The sequence below is a fragment of the Rhinatrema bivittatum genome, chromosome 5 (assembly GCF_901001135.1).
Source record: "Rhinatrema bivittatum chromosome 5, aRhiBiv1.1, whole genome shotgun sequence".
Taxonomy (NCBI): Eukaryota; Metazoa; Chordata; class Amphibia; order Gymnophiona; family Rhinatrematidae; genus Rhinatrema; species Rhinatrema bivittatum.
In genome coordinates this window covers 312,516,732-312,532,767 of record NC_042619.1, presented here as the reverse complement: position 1 = coordinate 312,532,767, position 16,036 = coordinate 312,516,732, and the positions used below count along the sequence as shown (strand labels likewise).

The following is a 16,036-nucleotide window of genomic DNA, read 5'->3' as shown; positions in this document are numbered from 1 at the left end:
CAATAAAATATTTCAATACAGGAGACACGTCAAATAACAGCCAAAGCAATAATTAAAAATGATAAGGATAAAACTAATTATCTTCTTCTCTTCATACTTGGACCTTTTGATTTCCAGATACCCTGAGATTGTGATGGATTAGTGGTGGCTGGGGAGCTGTTGTTGCATAGAAACTTTCTCTTTTCTCGTTCTCTCACCCACAGACACATGCTTTTTTACATACATGCTTTCAATCACAAATACATACATGTGTCAGTCACACTCACACACATGCTTTCAATCACATCCATATGCAAATATACACACACACATGCTCTCTCCACATGATTTCAATCACACGCACAACTGCTCTATCACACTCACACATGCTCTCAATCACACACACATACACTTTCACTCATTCCTCCATGCACTCAGTGACACTCACACACTCCACATATGCTTTGAATCACAAACACACTTGCTCTAAAGTCACACTCATATATGCTGTCTCCACACATGCTCTCAATCACATACATATACTAATTCACTCTCTTGACTCTCCTCTTCCCCCCTCCCCTTAAGCACATGTGACAGCAGCAGCCCCCATCCGTTGCTCTCTCACTGCAGGCCTCTCCCCATCATTTTCTGCTGTGGGTGGGATGGGCTTCATAGGCAGCCTTCCCTGGTCTTCCTATCTTCGCCCAAGGGCAGGATGGGCTCTGCCTGTGGCCCTCCCAGATCTCTCTCAGCAGCGGGTGGGATGGCCTCCACCCAAGGCCCTCCCAGGCCTCTCTCCTTTCTCTCTTTGGCCAAGGACAGAATGGGCTCTGCCCAGACCTCTCTTGTTTTCTGCTAGCTGTAGGTGGGATGTGCTCCGCCCAAGGCCCTCCCAGGCCTCTCTCCTTTTTTGTCTTTTCATCTTCAGGTACAGGTGGGCTTCACCTGCAGCCCTCCCGGGCCTCACTCTTTTTCATCTTTGGGTGGAATTGGCTCCACCCGAATCCCTCCTGCTTGTCTTTGGCCATGGGTGCAATGTGCTCCACCCACAACCTTCCAGGCCTCTCTCCTGCTTGTCTTTGGTCGCTGGTGGAACAGGCTCCATGGAGGCCTCTTTTTTTCTGTCTTCCACCATGGTCTCTCTTTATCTTTGGCAGCATAGAGGTCATGCTGACAGGTTTGACGCCCCCCTAAGGGCGGGTGTTCTAGGCATCCAACTAGTTCGCCTAATGGAAACACTGGCCCTGAATATGTCCCATGCACTGAGGCTATTATAAAATTGAGATTCCCCAGGTCTATCTAGCTAAGAATTATCCATTAACAATTTTTAGACAAGTAGACTTGGGTAAAGTCACAGCTTAGCCCTGATAGTGAGCAACAGGAAATGGATGTACTCTTTTGAATCTGCCAGTTACTTGCTAGAGATCCAGTCTAACTATTGTTAGATACAGGATGCTGGACTCTATAAATCTTTGGTATGAGCCACGATGGCAATTTTTCTACTCTTATGCCAATTGGCTCCATTTTTTTTCCCAGCGGAGAGACAGTTCTGGGTTTAGGCCCAGTGCAAGACAGAAGTTATAGTCCTGTTTCTGGAACATAAATCCATGCATTTAATAGGGTAAAACCAGGACCAGATTAACCTATCCTAAAAAGCCGAGTAAATTGGCAACCCAAGGCACGTGCCTTAAAAAATGAATGGAAGGCAGGGTTAGGATTCCCTCACAACATCATTTACGTATTAACGCAGACGCAAAGCGCCAAGAGGATTGCAAGCGGAGCGAGAGCGCGCACGCTCATCCCACCCAGAGATGGGTGGGAGGACGCTGGAAAGTAGGCGTGGCGAAAGGGGCGCAAGCGCCGGAACCCAGGGAGGAAGGGGAACGAGAAGGAGAGCGCGAGCGAGAGGCGGGAAGGAAAGCAGGTGGAGGAGGGAAGAAGGAGCGCGAGCGCCTTCAGAAGCTGAGCTCGCGGCAGCGGCCGGGTGGGCGCGAGACGGCAAAAGAGCGGATCGAGGAGCCCAGCGATAACGGACGCGCGGGCGGCTGTGAGAGTGTGGGTGTGAGAAGGAGAAGATGGCGGACGGAGACAGCGGGAGCGAGCGAGGGGGCAGCAGCGGAGGGGGCGGCGGTGGTGGCAGCTTCCAGCACCTGTCCCGGGAGCAGGAGACGCAGGAGCTGGCCTCCAAGCGACTGGACATCCAGAACAAGCGTTTCTATCTGGACGTGAAGCAAAACGCCAAGGGCCGCTTCATCAAGATCGCCGAGGTGGGTGCCGGGGGCTCCAAGAGCCGCCTCACTCTCTCCATGGCAGTGGCCGCCGAGTTCCGTGACTACCTGGGGGACTTCATCGAGCACTACGCGCAGCTGGGGCCCAGCAGCCCGGAGCAGATCGCGCAGTCGTCGGGCGAGGACGGGTCGGGCCCGGCCGGCCCCCGTCGGGCGCTCAAGAGCGAATTTCTGGTGCGCGAGAACCGCAAGTACTACCTGGATTTGAAGGAGAACCAACGCGGCCGCTTCCTGCGCATCCGCCAGACCATCAACAGGGGGCCCGGCTTCAGTGGCGGCACGGGCGGAGGCGGGCCCGGCCTGCAGAGCGGCCAGACCATCGCGCTGCCCGCGCAGGGCCTCATAGAGTTCCGCGATGCCCTGGCCAAGCTCATCGACGACTACGGCGGCGACGACGACGAGCTGGGCGGTGGCGGCGGGGGAGGCCCCGGTGGGGGCCTGTACGGCGAGCTGCCCGAAGGCACCTCCATCACGGTGGACTCCAAGCGCTTCTTCTTCGACGTGGGCTGCAACAAGTACGGCGTGTTCCTGCGGGTGAGCGAGGTGAAACCCAGCTACCGTAACTCCATCACCGTGCCTCTGAAGGCCTGGGGCAAGTTCGGAGGCGCCTTCTGTCGCTATGCCGACGAGATGAAGGAGATCCAGGAGCGCCAGCGGGACAAGCTGTACGAGCGCCGCGGGCCTGGTGGCGGCGGGGGTGGAGGCGGCAGTGGGGGCGGCGATGAGTCCGAGACGGAGGACGTGGACGACGACTGAAGAACCGGGATGGAACGGGGAGAGAAACAACCCAACACCGGACGAGAATTTCAGAAGAAGATGCCGATATAAAGTTATACGTAAAAGAAAAAAAATAGTAAAAATTGTAAAACCTTACAAAAAAAAATGATGAAAAGGAGCTTTAACGTGCATGAACTTGTCAAGACGAAAAATAAGTAAATCAAGATGTTTATTTTTGTGGAGGGGGAAGCGAAAAATATGAATGGAATCAATTTAAATTAACAACTAAATGTTTCTAGTTTTGGAAGAAGAAAAGCTCGAGTGGAATTGTACTAAAACCAGTGAGTTTTATTTTAGGGGAGGAGGTTCGAATCTCCTTTACCTTCCTCTTATAGCCCCATTTCCCTCCTGTCCCCCAAGGATTGTGTTTTGTTCAGACCAGCACCTTGGGAGAATGGATTCTCAACTGATCGCTCAGAAGAGAAGTGCCATCCTCCTATGGAGGGGATGTCATAGGAACTCTAACCTGCTGTGGTGATGGACTGTGCAAAGTCTCTGGATGTTAAAGGGGTGGGTAGATGAAATCCGATATTAAGAAATTTGGGAAGCATCTTTTTATTTCTGTAGAAAAATTTGCTGGGAAACAAACTTTCCCAGACACAGATGCATTGAATTTATAATTGTAGGTTGCAAAGAGAAAAGTGTCTCAAGAAATGGACACACACAGCTCAAGGAAAATGCTATGGATTAGTGAGGCTTCATTTGAAAATCCCTCTTCTCCAAACAGAGTGGTCTGTATCAAGATGATTTCACTTAAAATAAGGGCCAGGATTCTTTTGAGTTTTAAAGTTTGACCCCCCACAAATCAGACATTTCAAAATCCAGTGCTTTCAAAAAGCTGATGGTGACACCTCATGCTTCTGTGGGAATTAACTATCCATTGGGGAGAAACACCTTAAGAAATTATGGATACAAGCTTGGTCTGTGAAAGAATGACTTGAACATGTTTGGATACAGTTCAGGTTCAGCCAGTGGACTTTTAGATAAATTTAAAGCAAAATCTCAGGTCCATGAACCCAGCATCAGTTATTGTTTAACAAAATATTTGAATGAACAATCCATTTTCTCAGTACCTCAGATTCTCACAACTGAATGAAAAGCAGAAGTTGGAAAAAAATGGATGGTTAAAAGCAACAACAAGATCATTGGGAGCCTGTAACCCCTTAACTAAAACTAGCATAAGTGAAGACAAATTAGCTTGGTGACTGAGGGGATTTAAAAAAAAATAAAAACATAAAAAAATATATACATACACATCCTGGCAGAATTTTATACTACCAAAAATCTCTACATTGACTTGCTGTGGCAAAGTTTGTCCAGTTTTATTTTGAAGAATAAAATCAGGAGATCTTTAAGGATGATCTCCTTTTGTATTTTAAATGGATTCATTCTACATAATTTGTCTACCCCTTAACAAGTATTTGAGACATGCTATACCTGTAACCTTTGAATTGAATAAGTTAGCTATATACTGTTCATTCCAAAGTGTCAGATATTATTGGTGCAACACCTAAGCAGAGGAGTCATTTACTTCCTCAGCAATCTTAAGTGTTTTCAAAACTGCATGCCTTTTTTTTGAGCTGCCTTTTTAATTTGTCTCCCATTTTATTGCTTTATTTTGATATTTCTCTGCCCATAGCTCTTATCTATTTATTGGCGACAAGACCCATACACAAAACAAGGCTTTGTATATGTACTCAATTGCTAATTTCTTTTCAAGGGGTAATGTGCAAAGCCTTTGCCTACGGGAGAAGAGTGGGTTTTACATTTATTTTAAAAATTATGAAAACTGTTTTTAGTGAAAAGCATACCGGTTTGCATTTGTCACACACACATCCATGTCCTTTTACACATTTTCAGCTTCCAACAGCCACATCAGATATTTTTAATGCAATACTTTGTTCTAGGAATATTTTTCTCCAGTGCAAAGAATGTTTCCTAAAATTTGTATGGGAGCAATAGTATTGATGTTTCAATTACATCCATATATTTGTACTGTATTTTGTACTTATAAGGCAGCTGTTTTCAATAATGTCCTGCTGTATTTACATATATTTGTTCATGTGTTTTCAGTTCTTTGCAGCGGAGAACAAGCCCCAAGTCAGCCGTTGCCCTTCTGTTTTCTATGCCTGAGAAATTGGTTCAAGGTTTGCAGAAAGCACTTCACTTAAATAAGAGAGAATTCAGAGGCAGCAATTAAAACAGCAAAATATTTTGTTGTAACCTATTTTTTCCACTTGTTTATAATGAAAAAGTATATTTAATGTAAAGGCCAAGAATTTTTGTTGCTTCTGTGTTTTGTTCATTAGCTGCTGCCAGCAACCCATATTTCTTTCCAAAGTTACAGTACCTCACCTTTTTCCAGGGGCTTTTTTAGGTGCAATAGCAGTAACTAGCCATGGTATTTTCCTGTTCTAATGTAGTACTGACAGGGTCGTATAACCTCTTGCCAGTAACTGCATGAGCTATAATTAGCTGCTGCCTAGGAAGTATTGGGAAGTGGACAAAAACATATACAGTTGTGCTCATTAAGTGTTCAAATGCCTGGTAGAATTGGTACGATATGTATCATTTTAAGAAAATGAATGAGACAAAAACATGTCTGTTTTTTAATGTTTTTTTATATTAAACTATTATGCCTCACAGAATAGCACAGTTAGTAAACAAACCATAGTAATAGGTGAAATAAAGTGGTCCTGTTCAAAAGTTTACATACCCTCAGTTCTTAATATTGTGTATTGCCCCCTTTTGCGTCAGTGACGGCTTGCACTCTTTTGTGATAGTTGTGAATGAGGCCCTTTATTTTCTCATGTGGTAAAGCCCATTCCTCTGGGCAAAAAGCTTCCAGATCCTGTAAATTCTTTGGTTGTGTAGCATGAATTGCATGTTTTGAGTTCTCCCTAAAGTGGCTCAATGTTTTTGAGATCAGGAGACTGTGATGGCCACTCCAGAACCTTCACTTTCTTCTGCTGCAGCCACTGAAGTCAACTTGGCCTTGTGTTTTGGATCGTCATGTTGGAGAGTCCAAGTGCACCCCATGCACAACTTCCTGGCTGCTGAATGAAAATCCTCCAGTATTTTCTGATGCATTCATGCTGCCATCAATTTTGACTAAATTCTCTGTGCCGCTGTAGCTCATACCTCTCAGAACAGCAGAGATCCACCTCCATGCTTCACAGTAGGTATGGTGTGTTTCTCTTCATAGCGTTTATGGTTGTGACCATAAAGTTCAATTTTGATCTCATAACTCCAAATTTTGTTCCAGAAGTTTTGAGATTTTTTTAGGTGCTCTTTGGCGAATTGTAAACGGGCTGTTTTGTGGTGCTGGTGCAGCAATGGCTTTTTTTCTGCAACTGTACCATGCAGCCCATGTTTGTTCAAGTAGCTCCTTATGCATGGTGAAACCCCCACACCATTTTCTTTTAGAGAAGCCTGTATTTCGTAGAAGTTGGTTGTGGATTTTTCTTTGTATCCCAACAAATTTTCCTGGCAGTTGTACAGTATTAACAGAACCCATAATTTTCCACTTCTTGATCAGAATTTGCACAATACTGATTGGCATTTTCAAATATTTGGATATCTTTTTATATCCTTTTCCTGATTTATAAAATTAAACTACTTTTGCTAGTAGATCATTTAACAGATCTTTTACTTTCCTCATGCCTCAGTAACCATCAAAGTCATTGTACCCCTGGATGAAATGTACAAGGGTTTCTGAAGAGCTAAGAAATTCATTAACTAGTTATACACAGACACTAGCTACAGTCAAACAAGGCACAGGTGTGAATACTTACCTTTCATTGTCATCTTAATCTGTGTGTTTACTTCAGTGTATATTATCAGCCCAAACATTCAAGAGTATATAAACGTTTGAACAGGACCATTTTATTATTTCCCTTATTGTTATGGTTTGTTTGACTGTGCTATTCTATGATGCATAATAGTTTTAATTTGAAACACATTAAAAATAAGACTTTATCTGATCATTCATGTTTCTTAAAATGCACATATTACAAATTCTGTTAGGGGTATGTAAACTTATGAGCACAACTGTATATAATCTGTTATGAACACAGCTGTATATGGCATTTGCTCTGGTCACCAGTTATATTTTTTTTGTAATCTTTAACAGGTGTAAGATCTGTGCAGTGGTTATGTCTAGAAAGAGATCTGGTGACTCCTCCCACCACACATTTAAAAAAAAATGTATGAAACAGAAGTAAAAGTTGGCCTGTCTTTAAAAAAAACAAAAAAAACAAAACTCTGAGAAAACATGGTCTTAACTTATATTGTAAAATTGTTGCAGAAAGAGAGGGTGCTTAAGAATGCCAGGTGGCTGCATGACCTCAGGGATGGGTAGAAAGCTTGATCTTGACACTCTCTACATTGAGTTTTGGGATTTGCCCCCTCATTTCTGTTAAGAAAAGCAAGGCTAAAATTCCTGAATGCAAGAGATCTAGGATTAGCCCATGGGTTCTCAACCTTGATCCTTGGACTGCTCTTCAGGATATCCACAATTAAATATCTTTCCCAGAGAAGAAGACTGTATAAATTGTATTCTGTTGGTCCAAGAAAGTATCAGATTCGCATATTGTTCTGAAAACCAGGTCTATTTGTGCCTGTCCTCAGGATTGGAGTTGAGAACCCCTGGACTAACTTATCTATGCCTGATGAATCCGGTAATTTAACTTTGCTTCCCCCTTGCGGATAATTGGTACCAAATTTTACTGGCCCATTCTGGACAGGTAATCGATTAACTGAGAAGCCACATCCTATAGTTGAGCGATGCCTACAGTTTCCAGATATGCAAATATGTCCACCAGATCAGATGTAAAAAAGAATATGTAAATCTTGTATAGTATCTATGACAAAACATTTTTGTAAATATTTAAGATGTGCAGGTATAAACCATAGTTTTGGATTTAGTTAAGTCAGTGATCCTTGTATCCATACCCAGTTCCCTACTAAGTGATTCCTATGCATTTAGAAATAGGAGCCATCTTAGCAAACTACAGTACCAGATGCAAATTGGTAACATCACACACCCCTCTGAGAAAGATTCTATCTCTTCCCCTTAAAGAAACTACACAGACCCTTGCTAATCTGTTTTAAAAATGTTCAGGGAATTGGGCACAAGAGGCTGATTAAAAGTCATCTCATATTGAGTGGTCCATTAGTGACTGCACATTTCACAGATTTTAAAGGGCTAAATTGGCCTTTTTTTAGATATTACTAAGGTGCAGAACCCTGTGGGTCTGTAACTTAGAAAATGACTTATAAAGACTACCGACTTTGCATTTTTAGTTTTGTAAAACAAACTAAATTCAAAATTGCTTATAAAAGTTTTCTGTTTTCTTATGAAACACTTATTCTGGCCCTACTGTCAGGTGCACAGTGTAATCTCTCAGCAGGTATTTCTCACAAGGCAATGGGACCTTGATTGGTGGGAGGGGGAAGATGCGGGTTCAATTACAAATGATGTTAATTTTCTTAGCACTTCTAATCAAGAAAAATCAAATGTTACTGTGGCATTTGCTGTGACATTAAGCACAGCAGGCTTCATTCTTTTTTGTTTTAAAGAGCATGTCAGAATAATTATAATTGTCAGTCGTTAAGATGCTGAGAAATGGACACTTTTTTTTTTTTTTTTTTGCTATGGTGTAAAGCATGCTGGGTCTGTGGCTTGTTACTAGTTTCTTGGCATACTTTTCATTTTGGTCTTTGTCAGCAAATGAATGGGAGCAGCATTCCATCTATTCCGGTGGGGATTCCTTGATATTTTAGTTGGCTAAAATTAGAATTTGTAGTAATTCCTTTTATGTTAATCATTGTCAAAATTGGTGTATCAGGATGCCCCTATACTTAGCTTTGAAGAGGAATGAGTGGGGGATGCTCCTGTCCCTAGGGCTTTCCTACTTGTGAAATTGTAGTTTGCTGCAGCAGTTTCCATTTGCAATGTATGGCAAGGATGAACAAATATAAAATCATACCTTTTTTATTGGATTAACCTAATGTGCTTCTGGACGTTAGGGCATTGCACTCCATCTTATCAGTGTCAACTCCCAAAACCTAGTCAAAAAATGTATGCTAGTCCAGTAAAAAGGTATTGCCTTATTTTTTTAATCTTATTTTCATGCATTTAGATAGGTTAGCATGAATATTAAACTACTTCCATCTTGCAGTGAAACCCTGTAGAAAATGGAGCAGGTAAAAGGTCAGCCAGAAAAGGTTTTTAAAAGCTGTTTCATTTATTAGCTAAAATTCCTGGGGTTGGCATATTTCAGCAGTAAAACTGCTTTTGATATTATAGGCTACATTTTTTTTTTTAATGCATGTATTTTTTTTTTCTAAAATTGAAGTGGTTAGTCTTATTGTAGAAATGCCATGCTGGGTTAGACCAAAGCCCATTGAGCCCTTCGTCCCTCTCTGTGGGAGTTAAGGAAATTGGGGGTGGTGTGAAAGAAAGTGGAAGTGCCGCTGTACTTATTTCTGGCACTTACTTGATAGGCACGGTAGTAAATATGTTGAGTGCTTTTAAACATGTCAGGTACCAAATATCTGCCTTTAATGGGTTTTGTGGAAAGCAGCACAACTTATGGGGCAGCTGGATTGTAGGTCGAAGCCTTTATCTTGCTGCATTTAGTCCCTTTCAGAGTCATGCAGTGTGTCCCCATCACTCTGATATAAACTGGTTTTATGTACTTTGGATTTGTATTTTATTTGCTGCAAGGAACAAATGAACAGGTCAGAAGAAACAAGTACTGATTTAAATGGAAACCATTTTAGTTTGTCTAAACCCTGAGTAGGTAATGTAAATACTGTCTGCGGGGAGGGGTGCTAAACGTAAATCATTTAATACTCAAGAACTGGTAAAGATCATTGAATGAAGAGCTGTGTAAATGTACTGAGAGCCAGACAGCGTGACATGGAATGAGGAGTTCTAATGTAATTCAAAGGATTACTAGATTAGGAAGTGTCCAGATTTGGAAAGGAAATGTCAAGCTTTCTTCTTGCTGGAGAAGATGATTTGCTTCTGCAGCCTCTTTAAAGAGGACAGGTATCGAACAGAGTAATATCTTTGGTTTTGGTACCTGCTGCTGCAAAGTTTTTTGAGCTTCTTTTTCATCATTGCCAGGCTTTGATTTGTGGGTAACAGTTTCTGCTCCCATTTCTTTCCACTTATGTTACATACCATTATATATATAATTGCATTTTTTCAATTCACTGCGATGAGACAGACTGGGTTATGACACCAACTTCACTGCTCAAGAACCATAAGCAGGCCTGATACTCATCAAGAAGATCCTGAAAATACATAAAGGATTTGCATACAATGGAGGCAGCGTATACAAATCTCATGTGTATTCATTGTGGATATCCTGAAGACCTGTTTGTGGCTCTTGAGGATTGGAGTTGGCCTCCTGCACTAAGTCATAGTAGTAATTGAGCAGTAGGCAATTTCTGACACAGCTGGAAAGGTTTTGGAAAATATAAAAAAATGGGTGCTCATTGGGTAGTGCTTTAAAAGAACTTGAACCTTTCATGCTTAACTTCTGCACATTTAAAGGAAAGGTGTACTAAAAGGACTGTTCCCATTTTGTGGCCCATGTATTTAATATTTCCCATAGACACAAAAATGAGAACCCCCCCCCCCTTTTAATTTCTTTTGTCTATGGGGAAAATTCTTAATACATCTGGCCATTAGGCTGTACCTTCCAATCTAGTTCTGTAATCACTTTTTTTTAAGGCTTATGTTTGCAAAATTTGTAGTTATAGCTTAGCTTCCTAGCACCTATGAAAAGAGATACTGGTATAGTATGACATCACAGAATGAAGCTGCCATTGCCTATATTGGTGATCTAAAAATAAACCTTAAAGAGGAGTACTACTCTGGAAACTAGCTTTGCAAAATACCTAGTTACCTTCTCTTTAATTATAATTTGGAAGCATATCCATGTTAGCTGTATGATGGAATACTGTTACTTCAGTGGGCCTGTAAATGGTTTCTTGTATAGTCTTCATTCATTGTCTGTGATTACCTTATCAAGCTGGTCTCCTCCTTAAAGTATACCTAAAAGGTTTTTGGGGTTTTTTCTCTAAGAAAAAAAAATCGTCATAAAAACAGATTAAAAGTGAACAGTGTAATTCTTTCTTGCCCTTTCGGTAAGTGATCAAAAGTGGGGTGACATTTGTGAGCCTGTCTGGCAGTATAGAGCAGATAGCCATTTCTGTAGAGGAGGGCAGATGTGATCTTTTGGGATACATGATCAGGTCTAACTTGTAGCATAACCTTTGGTTTCTGTTTTCCATTGCCTGTAGTCAAGTGAGAGAAGATAGATTTAATTGGGCTTAGGAAAAACATGCAGTTTGTGGAGGAAGGGCCTTATCCTAAAATTGTAAAGCTGGCAGAGAGAAATTGGATTCCTTTGGTGAGTGACATCCCTTTTGCACTCTTGTCCCATTGATGAGTGGGGTCCAGTAGTAAACAAGCTGACTCATGCAATAGTGTTCTCTGAGATTTGTTATCAGGAATTTTAGTATAAAAGCAAACTTATGGGTAACGGTAAACATTTTGTGGTTTATAAGAAATGTTGCTCTGTTCCTGCTGTCTATTCTCAGCTCATTTTAACTAGTTAAAATCTTTAAGCATATATTACAGAATGATATTCCTGGGATGTGCACTTTACTGTACAAATAGGCAGGTGTGGTGGGGATTGTCAGTAAAGAATACATCTTGAGTTTTGTTAGCTGCTTTGCTACGCAGTAACTGTAATAAAGTGATTTAGTTCAATTGAGCAAGTCTGAGGTGGAACTTGGCTGAGTCTATACATAGGTAACCTGGAGGGATCTCTTTCACTGTAGTCCTGGGTCTGAAATTTGTCAGCTCCTTCCTCCTTCACCCCCTAGAAATTAAATGTCAGATAAGTCTTGCAGAATTTCTATCATGAAATTCTGGGTCATGGTTCTAGATTTATTTCTTCTAGCATTCATATCTATTTGACTGAAGTGCCTCTTGCTGTAGGGCTCGTACTTATATGCAGCACCTCCAGGAAAGATTTATCAGGTATGTGACTTCTGGGAACACATACTGCCCTTATTTGGAAATAATTCAAATCCTATCCTGATTGTGGAGCCTGAACTCCAGTTTTGTACCTTTTAGCATTGTGAGACATACCGGTTGCCTGGGGCATCCTTCCCATTTCCATTCACAGGCAGAGCACTGCTTGCTTTCTTTTTTTTTTTGCCCTTGGGTTTTTTTTTTTTTTTAAATCTATGTAACTACCTTAACTAGAACAAGGATATCCCTTTTCTGTTCTCTAGCTCTATTAGAAAAGAAATCCCTCATTGAAACATTTGCTTTTGTTATTACTGTTTAAAGCATAAACTAATTAGTATGAATGCTTGATTAACACGAGTCTGCTGTAACCTGTAGGCTGAGTTGATTACTGGTTCAAGGGCAGCAGTAGTTAGTCATAGGTCTGCTGTCTTTAGAAAGTAGGAGTGGGAATTATGCCTAATGGGTAGGTCATTGCACGGTGCTTCAGGAGAAGTCCTGGCACGTGAGACCAAGATTCCCTCTGCTATTGTGTGTGACCCATAGCAAAATCACTCGAACTCTCCTTGCCTCCAGAACTCCCCTGAAAAAAACATGTATTTTAATCTGGCTGAAATCAGGATTTGAGTGGCTTGTGATTTCTTACTTTTACGAAAGAGAGAAATAAATAAAAACACCAACCTGCATGAATGGGTTCTGGGAGGAAGCTGCTCAACCCTAACTTTAGAATAAAGAAATATGGGCCACCAGAAGCTTTTTCCACTATAGAGCAGAATACAAAAGGTAGGGCACAATCACATCCTGAATTACTGACAAATTTTACTTTCAGAGCAGAGTTGTAGCATACTCAATTTTCTTTGAGAACACACAATTCAAATAACCTGTCCCATTTCTATTGCACTAGTTTGGAACATTCATCTACTCAAGAAAATATATAGCTGCATAAATGCTTTGATAACTTTTGGGTGCCATGAGTAAATAACCAATGTTTGCACATGACATGTACAGCAAGATGTCTATTCTCTCCCTTTGTCTGCCAATAACGGTGGTGGGGCAACTTTTGATTAATCTACAGGTTGAAGTTGGTGTGCCATCAGAAAAAAAATGCAGTTCTGCCTTTTCATAAGGGTGCTATTTTGAAGTTTTGGTAGAAGGGATTCAGCCAGAGGAGGACTTGGCATAATGAAAAGTTACTTTAGAAGTTGCTACTGTGAATTAATGTGGGTCTGTAGGACCATCAATATGAATTGGAATTTAGCTTTCAAAACTGGGTTCTTAATCCATATTAGATCCCAGTTGGAATTGACTCATTTTCTTTGTCTAGTACCACACCCAAACTATAGCAAATTGAGCCACCTGCTTTTGTGAAGAGTAAGGTAACATAGTAAATGTAGGCAGGTAAAGACCAAAATGGTCCAATAACTGCCCAACAACATTCAGGAATACCTGCTGAGAGAACAAATTAACATTTTTAGAGCCTTGTTTAATGATTAAAGAACAAGATTTAGTCCTTGTATTTAAATGCTTGTTTTCTATGCACTTTATCTAGTAGAATCACATTGTCTATCTTATAAAATAGATGGAAAAATCCTCTAGTTCAGCATCCATTGATTGGAGGTTCCCATGCCCATGTGCCCTCCTCCCCTCGAGTGCTGGAACTGAAATCTGTCCAGAAGAGGGGGTGAGCTCCCCCTCTCCCCCCTGCTTTCTTTACTGCCTGCCAGACTAAGCTGTACTACTATCTCCCCCACTTTGAGACTAGTAGGGCTGCTTTAAGAAAAAGAAAAAAGAGCAAAGTTCATGCAGCCACAAGTTAGAGACAGCTGTTGGCAAATAAAGGCAGGTCCTGGATTTACCACTAGCTAAACTACCGGGGAAAAAATACAATGTAATGTTCAGAACTCCTTATGCTAGTGAGCACTCCTTACAATAGCAGATTTTTGGAAATGGAGTTTTACAGCCTATATATTTAAAAAAAAAAAAAATGTATGTTTGTAACAAATAAAGTATGCGGAAAAGTAACCAAAATTATTGTCTTGATCGTTTTTTTTCAAATGTTCTTATATTCTCTAAAATCAAAATTTTCAATGTGGATTACAATGCATGTTCATAATAACTTGAGGCTTTTAAAGAAGACATTCATATAGTCTACAATTTAGTCTTCTATTGTAAAATGGATATTTGAATTTTAAATGAGAAGATTGGCTGATAGCACCATACTCCTCTGGTCTTCAAGGGCTACTATTGCAAGCACAATAAAAAAAAAAAAAAGGTTTTGAAAAGGTTTGGATATCTTGAGATGTTGATTCTGATTTGTTAAATATATTCTCCTCTTCAGTTATCCATGTCATTGTTGAGCTTTATGAATATCAGTATGATTAGTAACCACTCTAAGCAGAGGTTACTATCTATGTAGCACATGTGTGTAAACATTTGTGCTCATGGGGTTGAATTGCACAGGCTATCCTTTGCACAGAATCTTTCCTTAGGGCTTGATGGGGAGAAGAAAAATTTTCCTTCTGGGCCCAGAGGCACAGGGATGCCTTTAGAACTCTTCCTGGAAGAGGTATAACGCTTTCAGTGCTGTGGATGTTGTCAGTGCCAATAACACACAGACGAGTGAGTGTCCAAAACAGGTGAATCAGATCAGATAATAGCACAGTTCAAAACAGGTCCTTATCCCATAGCAGCTCTTTTTTCCCGTGTACTGTCCGCTCTGTGCAAGGATCTCTTACTACCAGGGAAAGGGAAACACACACCTGCCATGACATGCATTAAATGAGGAACCCCAAATGGATGGGGTATGCTTGTGTGAGCAGGAAAAGCCCCTCCCATTCTCTCCCCAAGGGTGAAGACTCCCAGTGGATGTTTTCAAGAGGACTCAAGTTGGTCTTACAGTTCTCCAATATCGATCTTGATCAGAGGGGATCCACATTAGAACAAAGAGCTCTTGATTGTCCTTGTTCCAGGGGAGGAAGAGGGCTGTAAAATACTTCCAAACCCTAACCAAAAGTTGGTTCCTGAAGTAAATCCAAAAAGCACCAGAAGGTCGCTGCAGTGAGTTGCCACCATTCCTCTCTCGTGGCAGAGGGGCAGTTTTCCCTATCCTTGGCCCACAGGGATTTCCAGGACCTCTCCAGGCAACACCTGGTGCTATGTTTCTTACAAAGAAAAATCTACAAGAAGCACAAAACAACCTGGAGAACCACTCAGCATTCAAGGAGTGGACTGCAAAGCAGCTTCCTCAACTGAGCCCAGGAACTGCAGACATATGTAGTACCTGAGTCCAAGGGTTGGTCCAAAATTCATCTGAGGTAAAATTCAAAGCACCTATCTTCAAAACTAAAACTGTACTGCTCACAGGAGTAAGCTGTTTTATTACCTACCATGGGACGGGCATCCCACCTCCATCAAAGGGGGAGGAGCTGTAACGAATAGTGCTTCCCCTCGATCTCGTCTTTGGCTCAAGCTAAAGGAGTTACCCACTAGGGTTCATTACACCTTTATGAGACTCTGGTTAAGATCTGTTTTTCACTGGTATTTTAGGGCCCCATTTTAAGTTTTTTGACATCCATATGCAGGACTGGAGAAAAGAGAGAGTGGGTATGTGAGGGGTAGGGGGGTGGAGGATAGAGGGCCATGGCCTTTAAAGTAAGAGCAGGATCTGCTTGGCCCATGGGTTTGAATCCTTCAACATTTAGTTCCAGATGGGCTGATACAGTAAAAATCTTGGGAGAACAGGCAATACAGTAAAAAATTATTTAAATTAGGCCCGGCAGTAAAAAGAGGCGCTAGGGCCACTAGCGCGTCCCTAGTGCCTCTTTTTTTGGACAGGAGCGGCGGCTGTCAGCGGGTTTGACAGCAGACGCTCAATTTTGCCGGCGTCGGTTCTTGAGCCCGCTGACAGCCACGGGTTTGGAAACCGGACGCCGGCAAA

At 41.6% G+C, this 16,036-nt stretch overlaps 1 protein-coding gene across 1 annotated transcript; it reads left to right on the top strand.

Moving 5' to 3' along the window:
* Positions 1-1,762: 1,762 nt before the first annotated feature.
* PURB (purine rich element binding protein B) lies at positions 1,763-14,127 on the top strand. The gene has a single exon (XM_029604322.1). It carries the CDS (start codon positions 2,055-2,057, stop codon positions 3,021-3,023), a length of 969 nt encoding a protein of 322 aa, XP_029460182.1. The 5' UTR covers positions 1,763-2,054; the 3' UTR covers positions 3,024-14,127.
* Positions 14,128-16,036: the final 1,909 nt, after the last annotated feature.

What these genes read in the sequence shown, in the direction of transcription:
- PURB (XM_029604322.1), top strand. Translation starts at nt 2,055, where the DNA reads ATGGCGGACGGAGACAGCGGGAGCGAGCGAGGGGGCAGCAGCGGAGGG.